Raw genomic sequence first — 15094 nt, 5'->3', positions numbered from 1 at the left:
GTCATTTGCGTGTGGGTGGATAAAACCCATCAACAAATTCATGTGCGTAAACATTGCACAGAGCCACTGGCCTCCCCCGTACCCCTCACACTCCTCTGCTGGTGTGAGCAGCTCCACTCGCATTTTCTGTCTTCACTCAAGCTGCAGCTTTTCCCTGTTCTTGTTATTTTCTCCTGGATTTCGAGTAGATGCCAGTGACCTTAGTTCACAGAGGCTTGAGTCTAGTCATGAAATGTGGTTTGCTGACAACACAGAGAAAAAAACTGTGCTTTATCTACTAGTCCTTAAGTTGATTAGCATGGATTTCCAGCCAGGGGCCCAGCAAGTACAGTTTGTCAGGCAGAAATGGGGAAGAAAAATAATCGGATTAAACTGTACATAAATTTTTGGAGTGAAGACTCTCTGTGTAATGGAAATATGACTGTACTAAATGTGATTGCTACTGCCAGTGGGGCTCAAGCACAGTTCCCGCAAGCTGTGTGGACAGGGTATTTTTCTCCCTAATCAGTGTGCCAACCAAATCAGGGGAATGCTTAGTCTCCTTATCCTGAAGTCTGCTCTCTGAAAGTCCGTAGAAGGTCTGTCTAGCACACAGAGAAGGCTTACTGCAACCTGTTTAGCCACAGCTACGGTAAAAAATACTTGCAGTTCCTAACTGCAGCCCTGGATAAACAGAGCCTCATATACCACAATGAAATGTATTCCATCAGGGATCCACAAGAGCTTAAAAAATAATCAAAGTGCATTTTCCTCTCTGCAAGTGTTACAACAGTGCAGAATAGTCTGAAATGACTGCGATATCTTCAGGGGCCAACTGGGTTTAACTTTTTGCACTTAGCCTGTGCCAATCACTCCGTGCTTTTGCTGTTTGTACGGGAAAATAAATGCTGGCGCCGTGCGTGAACCAGGGGAGATCCGGGTGGCTTCCCCCTAGCACCTTCCTCACCCACCAAAGAAGCAGGATCAGAATTCAAAATAAAATAACATTTTGCCAGTAACTGTGTTTGCTGGGGGGGCGGGAAGGGAGATGTGAAATAAGTGGACATCAGACACTGAATCTGTGTTCTAGAGACAATAGTTAACCGCCAGCGTTGAGGAGCGTTTCAGCGCTGGTTGCAATTAGTGCACACATCCAGCAGTTGGACCCCTCTGTTGTTACTCCAGGCAGCAGACACTGGTGCAGGGGACGGCAGCTGCAAAGATAGGGGCAAAAATCTGTTTGGTTTTGAGTCTTCCAGTTTGTCAGAGAATGTGATATCAATCAGCTACCCTGCTTGCTTGCCCCCTCCCCATCCTGTCTGCACAGAGACAAAAGCCCTGGCATTTCCCCCCTCTGCTGCTTTCCCATTCTGTCCTTCCGTTGCTGCAGAACCATCAGGTTTTTCTCAGTTAATTGAAATAGAGTGAAACCCAAATAAAACAGCAGGGGACAGTTACGGTTTGGATTTTGGTGTGGTTTGGAAGCATTTATTAGTTTGTAGTCTGCAAATGGCTTTGCAGCGGAACAGCCTCATCCACAGAGGTAGGCTATCTTCTCTCTGCACACGCGGATTTTCTCATAAATCTGGAATCCAGCAGCGTGTTTTGAAGCTCTCTGAGTTGTCATTGGTAGTGCCCATCAGCAGAAATTCAAGGCAGGAGCGATCCTTCATTTATTGTTTCATACCACATTTGTTCTTGTAGGAGGTAGCGTCTCCTGTAGCAGTGTTCAGTATTGAAAACCTTTTTCTTTATTCCTTGGGAGGACAAAAAATGTACTGCTAGCAGCCTCATGGCCTGGCACTGACACCTTGGTGATTGTGCCAGAGGCCAGTTTTGTGAAGGAGGATCTGGCTGAATACCCCAAAATCAGCCACATGACACTGTGTCTGGGGAAGGGAGCGCCGTGGATTACTTGCATGAGTTTATAACCCGGTAGACACCTACCAGATGATAAATGCATTAGAGACGGCGGGTAGGAGGCAGTAAGAAGAATTCCAGATAGGAAATGCTCTTGCTTTGGTGAGGTGGTACCAGTGGTGATACAACTAATCGTCTGCTAAGTTCTTTCATCCTGTGCAAAACGACCAAGCTGGCAAGACTGAAACTTATCCCTGTCCCCAAGCCTTATTAGAAATACTTTGATTGTTGAGGTCCTGCTGCAGCCTCTGTTTGGACTTCCAGTTGCCGGTAGCTTTTCTGTCTGGATAAGGTTGTATTTTGTGTATTTAGAGACTCTTATTTAATCTTAACGATTATAAAATCATTAGAATATTTGGGCAGGAAGGATCTGGCGGAGCTAGGTAAGGGACATGGCAGACAAAACACGTTGTAACTAGACTGTTCAGACCTCAGCTGGGTCACCTCTTGGCATAAAATTATGATCTCTGATGGGTGTGCAATCAGAATGCATGAGTTGTGCCTGTCTAGACGTGTTTCACTATCTCCCTCACTAAAGCATGACTTTCCACCTAACAACATAACAGAGAAGCTGTGTATTATTTACTACATCTGATTACTTCGGGGCTGAGAGATAAGTTAGTAAGTTGTGCTACTAACTGGGAATTTGCCATGGAGAGGGAGCAGAGTGGTAATCAGTAGTACTGGCAAGCAGCTCTTTTTCTCTGAAGGAAAAATGCGTTTTACATGTAACTATGGTCCTGCCTCTCTGGAAGTGGAAACCACAGTGATTTTTAGTAGGACATGGAAGGCTCATCCTATTGCAATGACTTCCATGTGTCCATTGAGACACAGTCACATTCTTTACTGTCTTGGGTCCTTATGCCTGCCTGAAGACCATCAACCCTGTGTTGAGCCAAACTTCTTGTTTTGAGAGAGCCACCAATTCAAAAGAAAGGTGCGCCAAGGCATGGCAGTGACTGTTTCCTGACACAGTGCCAGTAAGAGATATATCAGGCTACCTTTCTTTGTTTTAAGCTTCCACAAACTCTGTGTGACAACATCTTAGCTTGGCACGTTTCAAGCACCACGCTTATTTTCCTAAGAGCAGGATTCAGGAGTAGGTAGAAGCATCTTGGAAATTCAGCCCTGTCTTGAGCATCAGTAGAGTGAAGTATTGGGATTGAAAAGACGAGTGACTAAAGCACATCGTAATGATTCATATTTAAAATTGCTCTTAGGAATTAAATCAGTAAAATCATCTTTCTGTTTGCATTAAGTACAGGATAAACATACAGTGGATAAAAATGGCAGAGGGAAGGTGAGGGCTGATATTGAGGAGCTGCTGGTGTGCTTTTCCCCTGCATCATCGCCTGCTTTTTGTCAGTTCTGCCCACTAAATGGGGAGATATGCAACTCTGAGACACTGGAAAGCCACGGACTGGCATGGATTGCAGTCACTGCAAATTTCAGGGATCTCTTGTATTTTTTTTTACGTGTGGCTGTGCAGCCTCCTGCTGTGGTTTCCCTTGGCTGCCTGAGGGTTCAGGAGGCATGGCCTGTCTCTGGAAATTCCCCTGCAGAGCCCCGCTGAGAGCAGCTTTCTTGAAAGAAGAGAAGTGACTCATGGTGATAGAAGGGACAGTTTTCTCAGAAATGCCTCGGGTAGCTGTTTCTCCAACACACATTACAGATAACCGTCATTTTTCTCTATTTTTGACATGGAATAAGTAGTTCTCCTTACCACTGCCTGGTTATCTGAAAAGCTGAGCTGCTGTGGAGTTGGATACGAGCATCACAGGGAGCTCCAAATAGCTTCAGCTCTGGAGAGCTTCCAGGCTGGGTTGGCAAAGCGTGGTGGGAGGTTTAGGCAGGGAGCGCGGCAGGCGTTCCGCTGCCTCCCTCCAGCCCTCTTCGCTCTCTTTGCTGCCAGCCTGTTGTTTCCAGGACCACACCTGGCGTGCCTCCCCGCTGCGGCGCTGTGACACATGCCTGTGGTACCCTCTGGGTTTTGAGATAGGCTTTAAGCCTGTGATAATCTGAAAAAATAAATCAATCAATAAATAAGCAGTACAGCATCTTACACCAGCGAAGTGGTTTTTAAAGCGCTTTCCACCTCCTCTGTGATCAGAAAGGGCTGCCTCTAGACTACCTCTGCGCAGGCACCAGGGGTGTTCTCCAGCCCACTGATGCGCCAGGAGGTGAGACCGGAGAATGTGGCATTTGAAGAGGGCAACTTTAAGACCCTGTTGCCATTTTTGTAGAGTTGTTCTGTTGCCTTTTTAAAAAATTCCTTTAAATATTAGTTGTTTGCCTGAGCAGGCTAGCCCAGACCAGTGAGGCAGGCGTGCGTTGGAATTGGCTTGGGGATTCCACATACGGGGCTGATGTAAGACATTAGTTTAAACTGCTGATGAAAAGGGAATTTAGCTGCATTCCTTTTAAATGTCCAGCTGTTATCTCCTGAGAGAAGTTGAACGCCTAGAAAAAACAATCACGTCACCCTGTTCCGCTGGAGCTGAAAAAGGCAGAGAAGGGAGTGAGGGAACACGCCAGACAGCAAAAGGATATTAGGAAAGGGGCTAGGAGTCAAGTGTGGGGTGGAGGGTGTGTCACTCCCCTTCAAAGCTGGACCCTGCAGGAGGTGCTTCTCCCTCCCAGACCCTGGGGCTGGACGGCCTGTGGGGGCTCCTACCCCAGGAAACTTTGGGCTTCTCTCCCCCTGGGCTGTTTGCCCAGCTGCTCTGTCAGGGCTCTGACCACACAAAGTGGATCTGCTGGAGGGTCGGGAGGCTCCAAAGGGATCTGAACAGGCTGGATCCATGGGCTGAGACCAACGGGATGAGGGTTAACAAGGCCAAATGCCGGGTCCTGCACTTGGGGCACAACAACCCTGAGCAGCTCCAGACTAGGAGAAGTGTGGCTGGAAAGTGCCTGGAGGAGAGGGACCTGGGGGTGTTGGTTGACAGCGACTGAACATGAGCCAGCAGGGGCCCAGGTGGCCAAGAAGGCCAATGGCATCTTGGCTTGGATCAGACACGGCGTGGCCAGCAGGGCCAGGGAGGTTCTTCTCCCTCTGGACTCGGCACTGGTGAGACCGCTCCTCGAATCCTGGGGTCAGTTCTGGGCCCCTCACCACAAGAAGGATGTTGAGGCTCTGGAGTGAGTCCAGAGAAGAGCAACAAAGCTGGTGAGGGGGCTGGAGAACAAGAGGAGCGGCTGAGAGAGCTGGGGGTGTTTATCCTGGAGAAGAGGAGGCTGAGGGGAGACCTCATTGCTCTCTACAACTCCCTGAAAGGAGGTTGTGGAGAGGAGGGAGCTGGGCTCTTCTCCCAAGGGACAGGGGACAGGATGAGAGGGAATGGCCTCAAGCTCCACCAGGGGAGGTTCAGGCTGGACATTAGGAAAAAATTGTCATTGGGCAGTGGCAGAGGCTGCCCAGGGAGGGGGTTGAGTCCCCTTCCCTGGAGGGGTTTAAGGGCCGGGTGGACAAGGTGCTGAGGGACATGGGTTAGTGATTGATGGGAATGGTTGGACTCGATGATCCAGTGGGTCTCTTCCAACCTGGTGACTCTATGAAAGCTCAGATAGATGCTGAGCTCAGGCAGATGCTGATGGTGCTGCTCCATCTGGGGAGCTGAATTCGAAGGGGACAGCGTTACCTGTAGCTGAAGGAGAAGCGTTACCTGTAGCAGGTAGAGCTTCCTGGTGGGTAAAAGGGTGTTCCGAGGGATGGCAAGATGTAGGATAATCAGGACCCTCAACAACTTGTCTTGCTGTGGGAAGTTTCTAACGTCATGATTTGGAGAGTGCTCACTACCCCTCTTTTCCTCCAGATTGGGCAAGAGCTGTGGGTGCTGTTGACACCAGGGCAGAGGGGTGATAGCTTGTGCTTTCACTTGAAGGGGAGTTGCCTGGGTGCACTCCAAGCCAGGGGCAGAAAAATCAACTTTCTGCATGCCAGGGGAGAGCAGCTTCCTGCTTGCAGCACCGGGGAATTCTCAGAGCAATGAACAAAGGCAGGAAAATCCGCATGGGAAGATTTCTGCCACATAAAACCTGAGCATGTCACAAAAAGCCCACACAGGAGGGAAAATACAAGGGGTGGAAGATCTTGCTTACATCACTCTGGGCCAAACACGGTGTCATCGTGCGGAGGACAAACTCACAGAAGCTGCAGAAATGTGCCTGAAGTTCTGTAGTTTCCTCTAGAGCTCTGGCAGAAATCCTCGCTGTCTGCAGTGGCAGCTTTGAAACAGGAGGAAACATCACACCCTGCTCGCCGTCCTATCCAAACCACCCTGTGAGTCTGAATCAAAAAGCCCCGGAACACCACTTAGTGAGTGACCGCTGAGTGTTTTGATCGTGAAAATACAAGTCTTTGTTACCGGCATGTTAGGCATTTCAGTGAAAACGGTGTCTTAGCAGACGATGGAGTGGGCTGCAGGCCTCTGGGTGTGCGTATTCTGACCTTTTCCTTGGAAAGGGCACAGCCCGGGATCTCCCCAGCCGGCGGCTCAAGTGCCCCACCGCAGAGACCCCGTGCTGGGAGCGAGCCGTGCCCTCCCATCACAGGCTGCTTCCCTCTTCTGAGAATATGCGCTCATTTTCTCTGTGCACACCAGGTGCTGTGGTTGTGTTTTCTGCAGCTCCAGTGGCAGCAGCCAGTCGGAAAAGGAACCGTCGGGAGCAAAAGCTGCACTGACTTCAGCGGCCCAAGTGACCTGTAACTCGGGGCTCACAGAAATCGCGTTCCCATAAAGAAACTTGCTTCTCCTTCCTTCTTCCCATTGAAATATCCAAATAAATGCTTTTTCGGGATCCATACTGGTCCCCTTTCTGGAGGATGCTCATGTCCCTGTCACATTAAGGTGCAGTTTCATCCCTAGTTTAGTGTTTGATAGGAATGGTTGGACTCGATGATCCGGTGGGTCTCTTCCAACCTGGTGATTCTGTGATTCTATGATTCTAGTTCATAGCTTTGACACATTCTCCTCCTGCAGAAATGCTACATATGACTAGAACTATCATTTTAAAATATTTTGTTTTATTAAGGCTGTAGCAGCTGATTCTTCATATCCTGCTGATTTATAATAGCAATCAGGAAAGTGAAGTGGTGCTAGAAATCCCATGAAGACATCTATTCCTGTAATGCATTAAAGGAATATAAATAGTACTGCAGGATTCATTATCACTCCCATTTGCTGCCCAGCTCAGCAATCAGTGTTGGAGAGACACAAACAAGGATATTTCTTTCTCTCCAAACTGACATAATCAGTGATAGAAACGAGAGAGAAGTGGGAAAAGTTAGCATGGTCAAGCATGGGATTTTTACAAAGGTGTGGAGGGGGAATGGCTTGAAGCTGGAGGGGGGAAGATTTAGATTAGAAATTAGGAAGAATTTCTTCCTAACGAGGTTGGTGAGGCCCTGGCCCAGGTTGCCCAGAGCAGTGGTGGCTGCCCCATCCCTGGAGGGGTTCAAGGCCAGGCTGGATGGGGCTTGGGCACCTGATCCTGTGGGAGGTGTCCCTGCCCAGGGCAGGGGTGGCACTGGATGGGCTTTGAGGTCCCTTCCAGCTGAAACTGTTACATCCTTGTATGATTTGCTGGCCAGCCAGTGAGGTGCAGCTCTGAGGTCTCTCATTTGCTAGTAAAATCGAAGGTGCGGCACTGCAAGAGAAGACCTTGTGTGTCTTTCACATGACGGACACTAACCAAGCACATATGCATCTCCATTTCCCAGACAAAAACAAGGCTGTGCATTCACTGCTGTTGCTGTCTCTGTCTGTGCAGGTGTTAACTTGTTCTGTGAAATGGCTCTTGGAGTAAAGACTTTTAGACAGGTGTGTTTCAAATTGGGAACAGCAGGTGTAGAAGTGGATCCCTGTGTGGTGGTTTTGTGAATTTTGGGGACATTTCAATCAAACTGCCCATTGCTTTCCCTGAGTTTAAAGTGGGAGTAGGCACTAGTTAGTGCTGTTTTCATTGACTTGAAGGCTCGATGATCCTGTTGGTCTTTTCCAACCTGGTGATTCTATGATTCTAAGACATTGAGAAAAGCCAGAATAACTGTCTGGATCTTTTGAGCTCAGGGAATATATGTATTTTTACTGGCATATATCTCAGTTTGAGGCAGTCGTAGATTTGAAGGATTATGTGTTACCTATTTAGCTAGATGATTCTTAACTAGTATCTGGAAGTTGTTTAACTAGGCTGTGGAGGCCCAAGGTGTTCACTTCTCTGCTGGCTCTGTGCTGTTGGCAAGCAGCAAAAGAAGGATGTTACTGGCCCAACGTAAAGAAATACCACTTCATGTTTTATCTGAGTTTGGACTCAGCCTGACTGGCTGAAAGGAGTGTGTGTGAAAAAAAGCAGACAAAAGGTGATGTAAGAGTTTTATCAGGTCTCATTCACCATAGCAGCCAAACTTTACCAAAGCATGACAAGGTCCTCCAAGTCTTTCCCGTGTGTTTCTTTTCCGCGCAGGTTTTGTGACAGCAGGTGTGTTCGGGGCTTCAGCTGCAGCAAACGGTGGCTCACGTGCTTCTTTATTGTGGGGCTGCGTGCACTGTTTTCACAGCTGCACCTTGAAATCAACCTCACAATTTTCAGTTTTCTTTTCTCCCCATCCGAACACTGCAAATGTATAAACATGCGTTGGACTTGCTGTTCATGCTAGGTCATCGCGCCGTGCACAGATGCTGAGGATTCCCCAGACCCCTGCCTGTGGTGTTTTTGGAGCAGGCAAACACCAGATCAGCTCTGTTCTGTCCTCATAGGGCTCACATCAGTAGTTCCACATATATTAGACAGCAGGTCTAGCCTCTGCCAGGTCTGATTTTTCTTATTTGTCTCCTATTCCAGGTAAAAACTGGATATTTGTTGTTGTTGTTTCTATTTTCTTTACAGGATACAAATGCTGTGCTGAGCCTTTCTGGCAGCTAAGATAGATAGGATATAAAAAATAAGATTTATACTTGGGTTGGGTGGCAGGGAGTTTTTAACCACCAGGGAAAAAGATCAAGTCATTTGAAAGCTTGAGTTACTTCAGTGAAAGAACACATCAAGAATACTGATGATTCTTCATCAACAAGGCCTCTCTTATGTCCTTTTTAATTTGGCCAGTAAACCAGCGTCTGCAGCGTATTGGTATAAACTGCTAACTTGGAATATTTCCCCGGCTGGCTGTGTGAAAGCCCTTCTGTGCTGGAGCTGGGCTGGGGGATACGTGCCACATGTGCTGCCCGCATCTCTCCTGATGAGCTGCTGCCCTTGCCAGGCAAAGCCTGGGAACTGCAGGATGCTCAGATGGGATTCCAAGAGCATCCCTGTGGCCTGTGCCAGACCAGAGGAGCTTTCACAAGCTTTAGGGGACTCATTCCCAGTGGGCTTACGTGGGAGCTAGTGGTGGTCTTGTTGGGATGAAATCCAGTTCACCTGCTCAGCAGCCCTGCAACGAAAACAAAATGGAAAAGCGGTTCACTGCAAAGCAGTTCTTAATAGCAACGTGTGAATAAGTGTCACCACACATGCAACGCTCCCGAGTGTAAGGTTTGACCCTGCGAAATCTAACTTCGTCCAGGTTTTGCCTAGCTCCACGTAACTCTTAATCTGATTCTCTTTTCCCCAGATTTGGGTTGCCTATAGCATGAGGACGGGCCAGAGAAAGGCTTCTGGGTGTCCACATCAGCCCCTTTGCACGAGAGGTGGGACAGTCCCATATCGGAGTGGGCTGTGGGCAGCAGGGACCACCTCCCCTTGGCAGAAGGAGCTGCCTCCTGCTCCCCCACGCTGATAAATGCCTTATAAAGCCATCTCAAAGCCCGAGGTGTAATGCTGACTCCTCCCTAGAACTTCTGCCTTGTTCACTTTTTCGTTCCCTCCTAGAGATATTTGTAATGTAAAAATATTATAAGGTACCTTAATTCCATTTGGGGATTCTTCAAGTGATTAGTTTTTGGTTTACAACTGGTAACTCGGTATTTTGAGTATTTGTAGCTATATCAGCATTTTAAGCCTCACTACTGTGGCTCATTCGGTTGGACTCGATGATCCGGTGGGTCTCTTCCAACCTGGTTATTCTATGAGTCTATGATTCTGTGATTCATTTGGAAGAAAAGAAGTGTATCTGTCTCAGAAGCCAATGCCCATGCTCTCTCTTCTGTACTTTTTGTGGTTGGTCTCTTCTCAGTGTGGTACATACAAAACCATGATCCACCAGAGAAGTTTGTTTTCTCTCTTGTCTGCCACACCTCTGATCATATATTCTAAAATGAGGAATGTTATAAAAATCAGTCGTTGGAAATATAAGCAATACCTCCTGTTTTAGCTGAGTAGTATTAAGGAAAGAATTTTCAGCCTCTCAACCCAGCACAGGTAGAAACTCGACCGCCTTTCATGCACTTGCGAGCTGAAATGTTACATCTGTTTTTAACAATAGTTTTCTCCTTTCTTTTCTCGCGATCCAGGGAGAAGAAACTGAAAGCCAGAGTGCAAGAGTTAGTGAGTGCTCTGGAGAGACTCACGAAGAGCAGCGAAATCAGACATCAGCAATCTGCAGAATTTGTTAATGACCTTAAAAGGGCAAACAGGTACAGGATCTCCCAGCAGAATGATGCACGACTGGTTATTGTGTTCTGGCTTCACTGAGGTCCCACCCGCACCTCAGTGAGCAGTTTCTGAGTCCTTGTGTTGACACTGGTTGACTCTTTACAGTTATAATTAGAGATGGGGGAGGTGTAAACCTCCCATGCAGGCCACTGAAAACTACATAGTTAATAGAATGGGGGGAAATAGGTTAATCTTAACTGACTTACTAGTTAATACATTATTATTAAAACAAACAAACCCCTCCATTTAGTCAGATTTATGAATCTTCTGATTTGTTTAAAATGTCTCCATTTTTCTTTGGCTCCAGCCTCTTTATTAATAAACTGGCTTTGAAGTTTTATTGCTCACTCAGTAGGTTTTACTGGCATTGTGTTTGGATGGATTGAGAACACGATAGACTCTGGCTGCCCTTCCTGCAAGGAGCCCGTCGTTCACAATGTAAATGTCATTAATAAATTATGTTTGTGGTGAAGATCAGTACCCATCTCAAGCTTTCCTACTGAGTCGGGGTGGAGGCACAGAAGCTACTTAGCAGCAGACAAATTAGCACAAGATGCCATCCTCTGAAAATAATTTATATTTTTAAATGGAAAATGCAAAATCAATGCTGCGGTTTTTTTAAAACAGACCCTGGCCATGCAACAAAAGCATTACATGTTTAATATTGTACCAGCCTGAGTCACAAATAGTGCTTTGCAAGGTCACCATCAGCAACGTCTAGCTGGCTCTTCGAACCACGTTTGAAAAATGTTTGCAGTAACCAGTTTACTGGTAAAGCTGTGTACTTTCCCCTAGAAAAATATAAGAGATTAGCACTGATCTGGGTTTGGATCAATAAGGTTTGGATCTGATGCATATTAAATCACAAGTAAATCTTAGGTAAGTGATCTTAGGGTGCTTGGGAGCGCCCTAAAGGCAGGGTTTTAGGGTGGATTTTGTAGCACTTGCTATGAACAAGCTTTTTTTGAATGACTATTTATTGCCTTGTATTTCTAACAGCAACTTGGTAGCAGCTTATGAAAAAGCAAAGAAAAAGCATCAAAATAAGCTGAAGAAACTGGAATCGCAAATGATGGCCATGGTGGAGAGACATGAAACACAAGTAAGGATGCTCAAACAAAGAATAGCTTTACTAGAAGAGGAAAACTCTAGACCACACACCAATGAAACTTCACTTTAAGTGCATCTCGTTCAAAGAAAAGATGCTTAGTGCCATTACAGATTCCTTTCTTTTGGAGGTTGACTTTTAGGTAGCTTCAAACACTTAAGAGCTCTGACTGTCAACACTGATACACTTAAGCACCTTCGCTGGGATCCCAGAGAGGTGCCATGGGGATAATACAAGCGTTAAGCAAGGACTGTTTCATAATGTAAAATGGCAGTGCCTGAATTATCATGCTATAATTATGTACGTTGTCTGTGTCATTGTGTCTATATTCATACAAGTAAGTTCTCTTCCATTTTATATATGTTCCGTAGGTGACAGTATCATGTAGTAAAATAATTCACTTTAAGAGGTTTTAGTTTGGGCAGTTTGCAGATAACTGGAGAGTTTTCCCAGTCCCTGAGCTCTCTCTGCACGCAACTCTGCATTGTACCCTCAAGAACTGCTGCTGAAGTTAAATGGACTAAAAAGGCAGCTGCAGAGTGGGGATATAATAGGCTAGCTTGCTTTTTGCACCATACTTGCATCAATGTCACTCGCAGTGGGGATCAGGTAGGAAAACTCCTGCTGATTTGGAAAAAAAATCCCAAGAAACCCTAGTTGCATCTCTGAAAATGATGATAATGGTGTAATTCTTAGTTTGTGAGAGGACTGTAAAGGCTGTGAGCTTCACCACAGCAGACAGATCGTCTTTGTCAAAGTTGGGTGAAAAAACTACAGGAAACCTCTTGGTATTTATATTGCATGGTGTTTGCAATTATTTTGTGAAAGAGTTGGTGTTTCTTTTTAATACATTATAGCCAAGGGTTGTTTTTTTTTTTAAGAAGCTGGGCCATTTTTGTCACGTGTATAGTGCTAATTACAGCTTTCTGTGATCAGGAGGTAAATGCCTTCTCTTTGTATTTGTTTTGACCAAAAAAGGTACTTATTAGGAATGTACCTGCTTAATACTGAATACATAGGCACAAAACTATAAATGTGTAGATGTAGGATATACAGCCACAAACAGAATGTGAATGGTGAAGTCTTCAAACAGCTTCCTAGGTTAATTTTTGTTGCTCCTAACATTCTCTTCATTTAAGTAAGTCACATCACATTACTATGTTTTCAAAGGGACTGAAGTGAAACTATTGGCCTATTACGGTAATAAACATTAAGCAAAGTACGACTATCAGGCTGATTTATCTGGGGAGTCTGCTGTAGCACACATTTCATTCAGAATTTGCCTTTCTGACCAAGTACATAAAACAAGCTTCCAGGTTCGTTTTAACAATGCTAGAGTCCATTAAATTCATTACCTTGCTAGAGTGTTACGTCTCTACTTTGTATTTTTTTCCAGGCTCCCTTTTCTCCCCTGAATCTGATTTCACTTGTCATCTTCCCTTCTCGCTTTACATGTTGATTTAGAATTATGGCAACTTCTCTCATTTATTCCTCCAGTTTCTAGTACCAAGGAAATACTTTTAGAGGACTTGGGAGTGTTTTTCTCTACTCTTAAAATTAGGCCAGGAAGCCGAACAGTTGTGAGAATTCGTGCTCAGAATATGGCAGCATTGGTAGGTCTTGGTTACACCTGAAACTGTAGCAGCTGTTGTTCATGACATCTCTTACAGTAGCTGCTGCTTTCTTCTTTCCTTAGGGAAGTAATTCATACCTCTAGAATCTGATCCACCAGCTACAAAGCCAGTAGCAGCAGTGACTGACTGGAATAGCAAGTTAAAACAATGCTGATTTCAAAATCAAGTTGTAGGTGGTGATGCCAGGGGATCGGGTTTGGTCAGCTCCCTTTCTCAAGATTCCTGATTCATAATGCGGATGGAATTTTTCACAAACCAGTCTGTAAAGGGAACAGGAATATTTACTTCTTACTGTCTTTATGGTTTCGCTACGTAGTTATCATCTATGATGTTCCCCTTTGTTGGCAACAAGTTTCTCACCGACAGGAACATGGGGTTTTGCCACATGCTTCAGTGGTGGCTGATCACACTCGTGTCTGAAGAAACAAAACAAAATGACCCGCTGTGAACAGTGGCAAAATGCAGGGACAGTTCTGTCCTATTGCACCTGAAACACCCATCTAGCTTGAGGCCACCTCAACTCTCAATGTCAAGTATCTTTCACTTAAGGTCACTAGAAACGAGGGCTGCACTGGATTTCCTCTTAGGCTCAGATTTTTTTTGCTGGTTCCTGGTAGCTCGAGAAGCTGTTTACCACAATGCAATGAATGTTAAAGCATTTTAATTGAAACCTGTCTTTAAGGGAAATACCCACATCAAGAAATCGTAAAACGCAGTTGGGTTTAAAAGCATAAAAAGCTGCAGTGCCCCTTCAGTTCCTTTCTCAGGCTTTAATGATTCGCTGATTCTTCATAAACTGAGTGTCGTCCTACTACACTGACTGCACATCCTCCCTGCCAACTGTGCTCCAGAACTGCTTTGGAAGAAATTATGAGTCACCAATAAACATAAGCCCCTCCCCGCTTTCTTCCCATGGGGTTTGTAGATGGAAAAACAAGATGGGTATCACACAGCCTCAGCAGTAGCTACCGTATGCCAGACCACCAGTTATTTTGCCTAAGTAAGCAGCTCCTGCTGCACTTGCTGGAAAAGGCCAAGAGGGAGGTGGTGAAAGGTTTACTGCTATTGTGAAAACTCTTCGATATTAACAATTAGCTGCAGTTCCAGGATACCTGCTAAAATGGCACCATCCCTGAGAATAAATGCCAAAAAAACTAATTCCTTTTATGCAACTGCTTGAAATACCAGCACACCAGCCTATAAACAAGAAACCTAACTCACGTAACACTTGTTGCAGAAATACTAACATTCAGAAAGCAAGAAAAATAGGTGTGTCTGCCAACAGAACATAGGTTGTTCACTCATTAATTAATCTTAGGGCAGGTTTTTTTTTTTACTTTCCAAGTCACCAGAGTGCATGAATCTTTGTATTTCACAGCGCGTTCAGAAAAAAAGTACTTTTTTTCCCTCATTAAATGTCTAAATCTTCACCAGCTTGAATGTACTGTTAGCTATTGCAAAGCACACGTGACTAAGTTTGCATAATGTCAGTACTGTTCTACTGGTTTTATTAGGGTTTTTCTCTTCCTTTAATACTGTAACATACATTGTGATTTTAGAAACTTTCCACGTTACAGAACTAGCTTTAAACGTGTTGCTGCTTTTTAGTTTTCATAGCTGCTGTAAAATAGCTATTTTGTGTTTATTTGATATAGAATTGTAAAAAACTGCATTTATTTATACAGAGACATTTATAATACTTATTTTACAAATGTTCTTATATTCTGAATAAATTTCTAATGCTGTTTCTTTGCGTCAGAGGCTGTTTTGCCGTACCCTGTCCCCCTGTTGTTGAACTGGTCTGCTTAAAGGTACCACAAACACTTTCTCCAAGGTCAAGAGAGATGGTTTGATGCTAGAGTGG

General features: G+C 45.2%; 1 protein-coding gene across 2 annotated transcripts in view; it reads left to right on the top strand.

Moving 5' to 3' along the window:
• The window catches only part of MCC (MCC regulator of WNT signaling pathway), a 215324-nt gene extending 200349 nt beyond the window's left edge, over positions 1 to 14975 (top strand). For both annotated transcript variants that reach the window (XM_069880563.1, XM_069880564.1), the window contains 2 exons: positions 10347 to 10469; positions 11488 to 14975. In XM_069880563.1, the coding sequence (XP_069736664.1) occupies positions 10347 to 10469; positions 11488 to 11668 (304 nt within the window). In that variant the 3' untranslated portion in view covers positions 11669 to 14975. The remainder of the gene's footprint in view (positions 1 to 10346; positions 10470 to 11487) is intronic.
• Positions 14976 to 15094: the final 119 nt, after the last annotated feature.

The sequence above is a fragment of the Phaenicophaeus curvirostris genome, chromosome Z, assembly GCF_032191515.1.
Source record: "Phaenicophaeus curvirostris isolate KB17595 chromosome Z, BPBGC_Pcur_1.0, whole genome shotgun sequence".
In the NCBI taxonomy this organism is placed as follows: domain Eukaryota; kingdom Metazoa; phylum Chordata; class Aves; order Cuculiformes; family Cuculidae; genus Phaenicophaeus; species Phaenicophaeus curvirostris.
The sequence above is the reverse complement of the archived record's forward strand: the minus strand, read 5'-3'. Positions and strand labels throughout refer to the sequence as shown.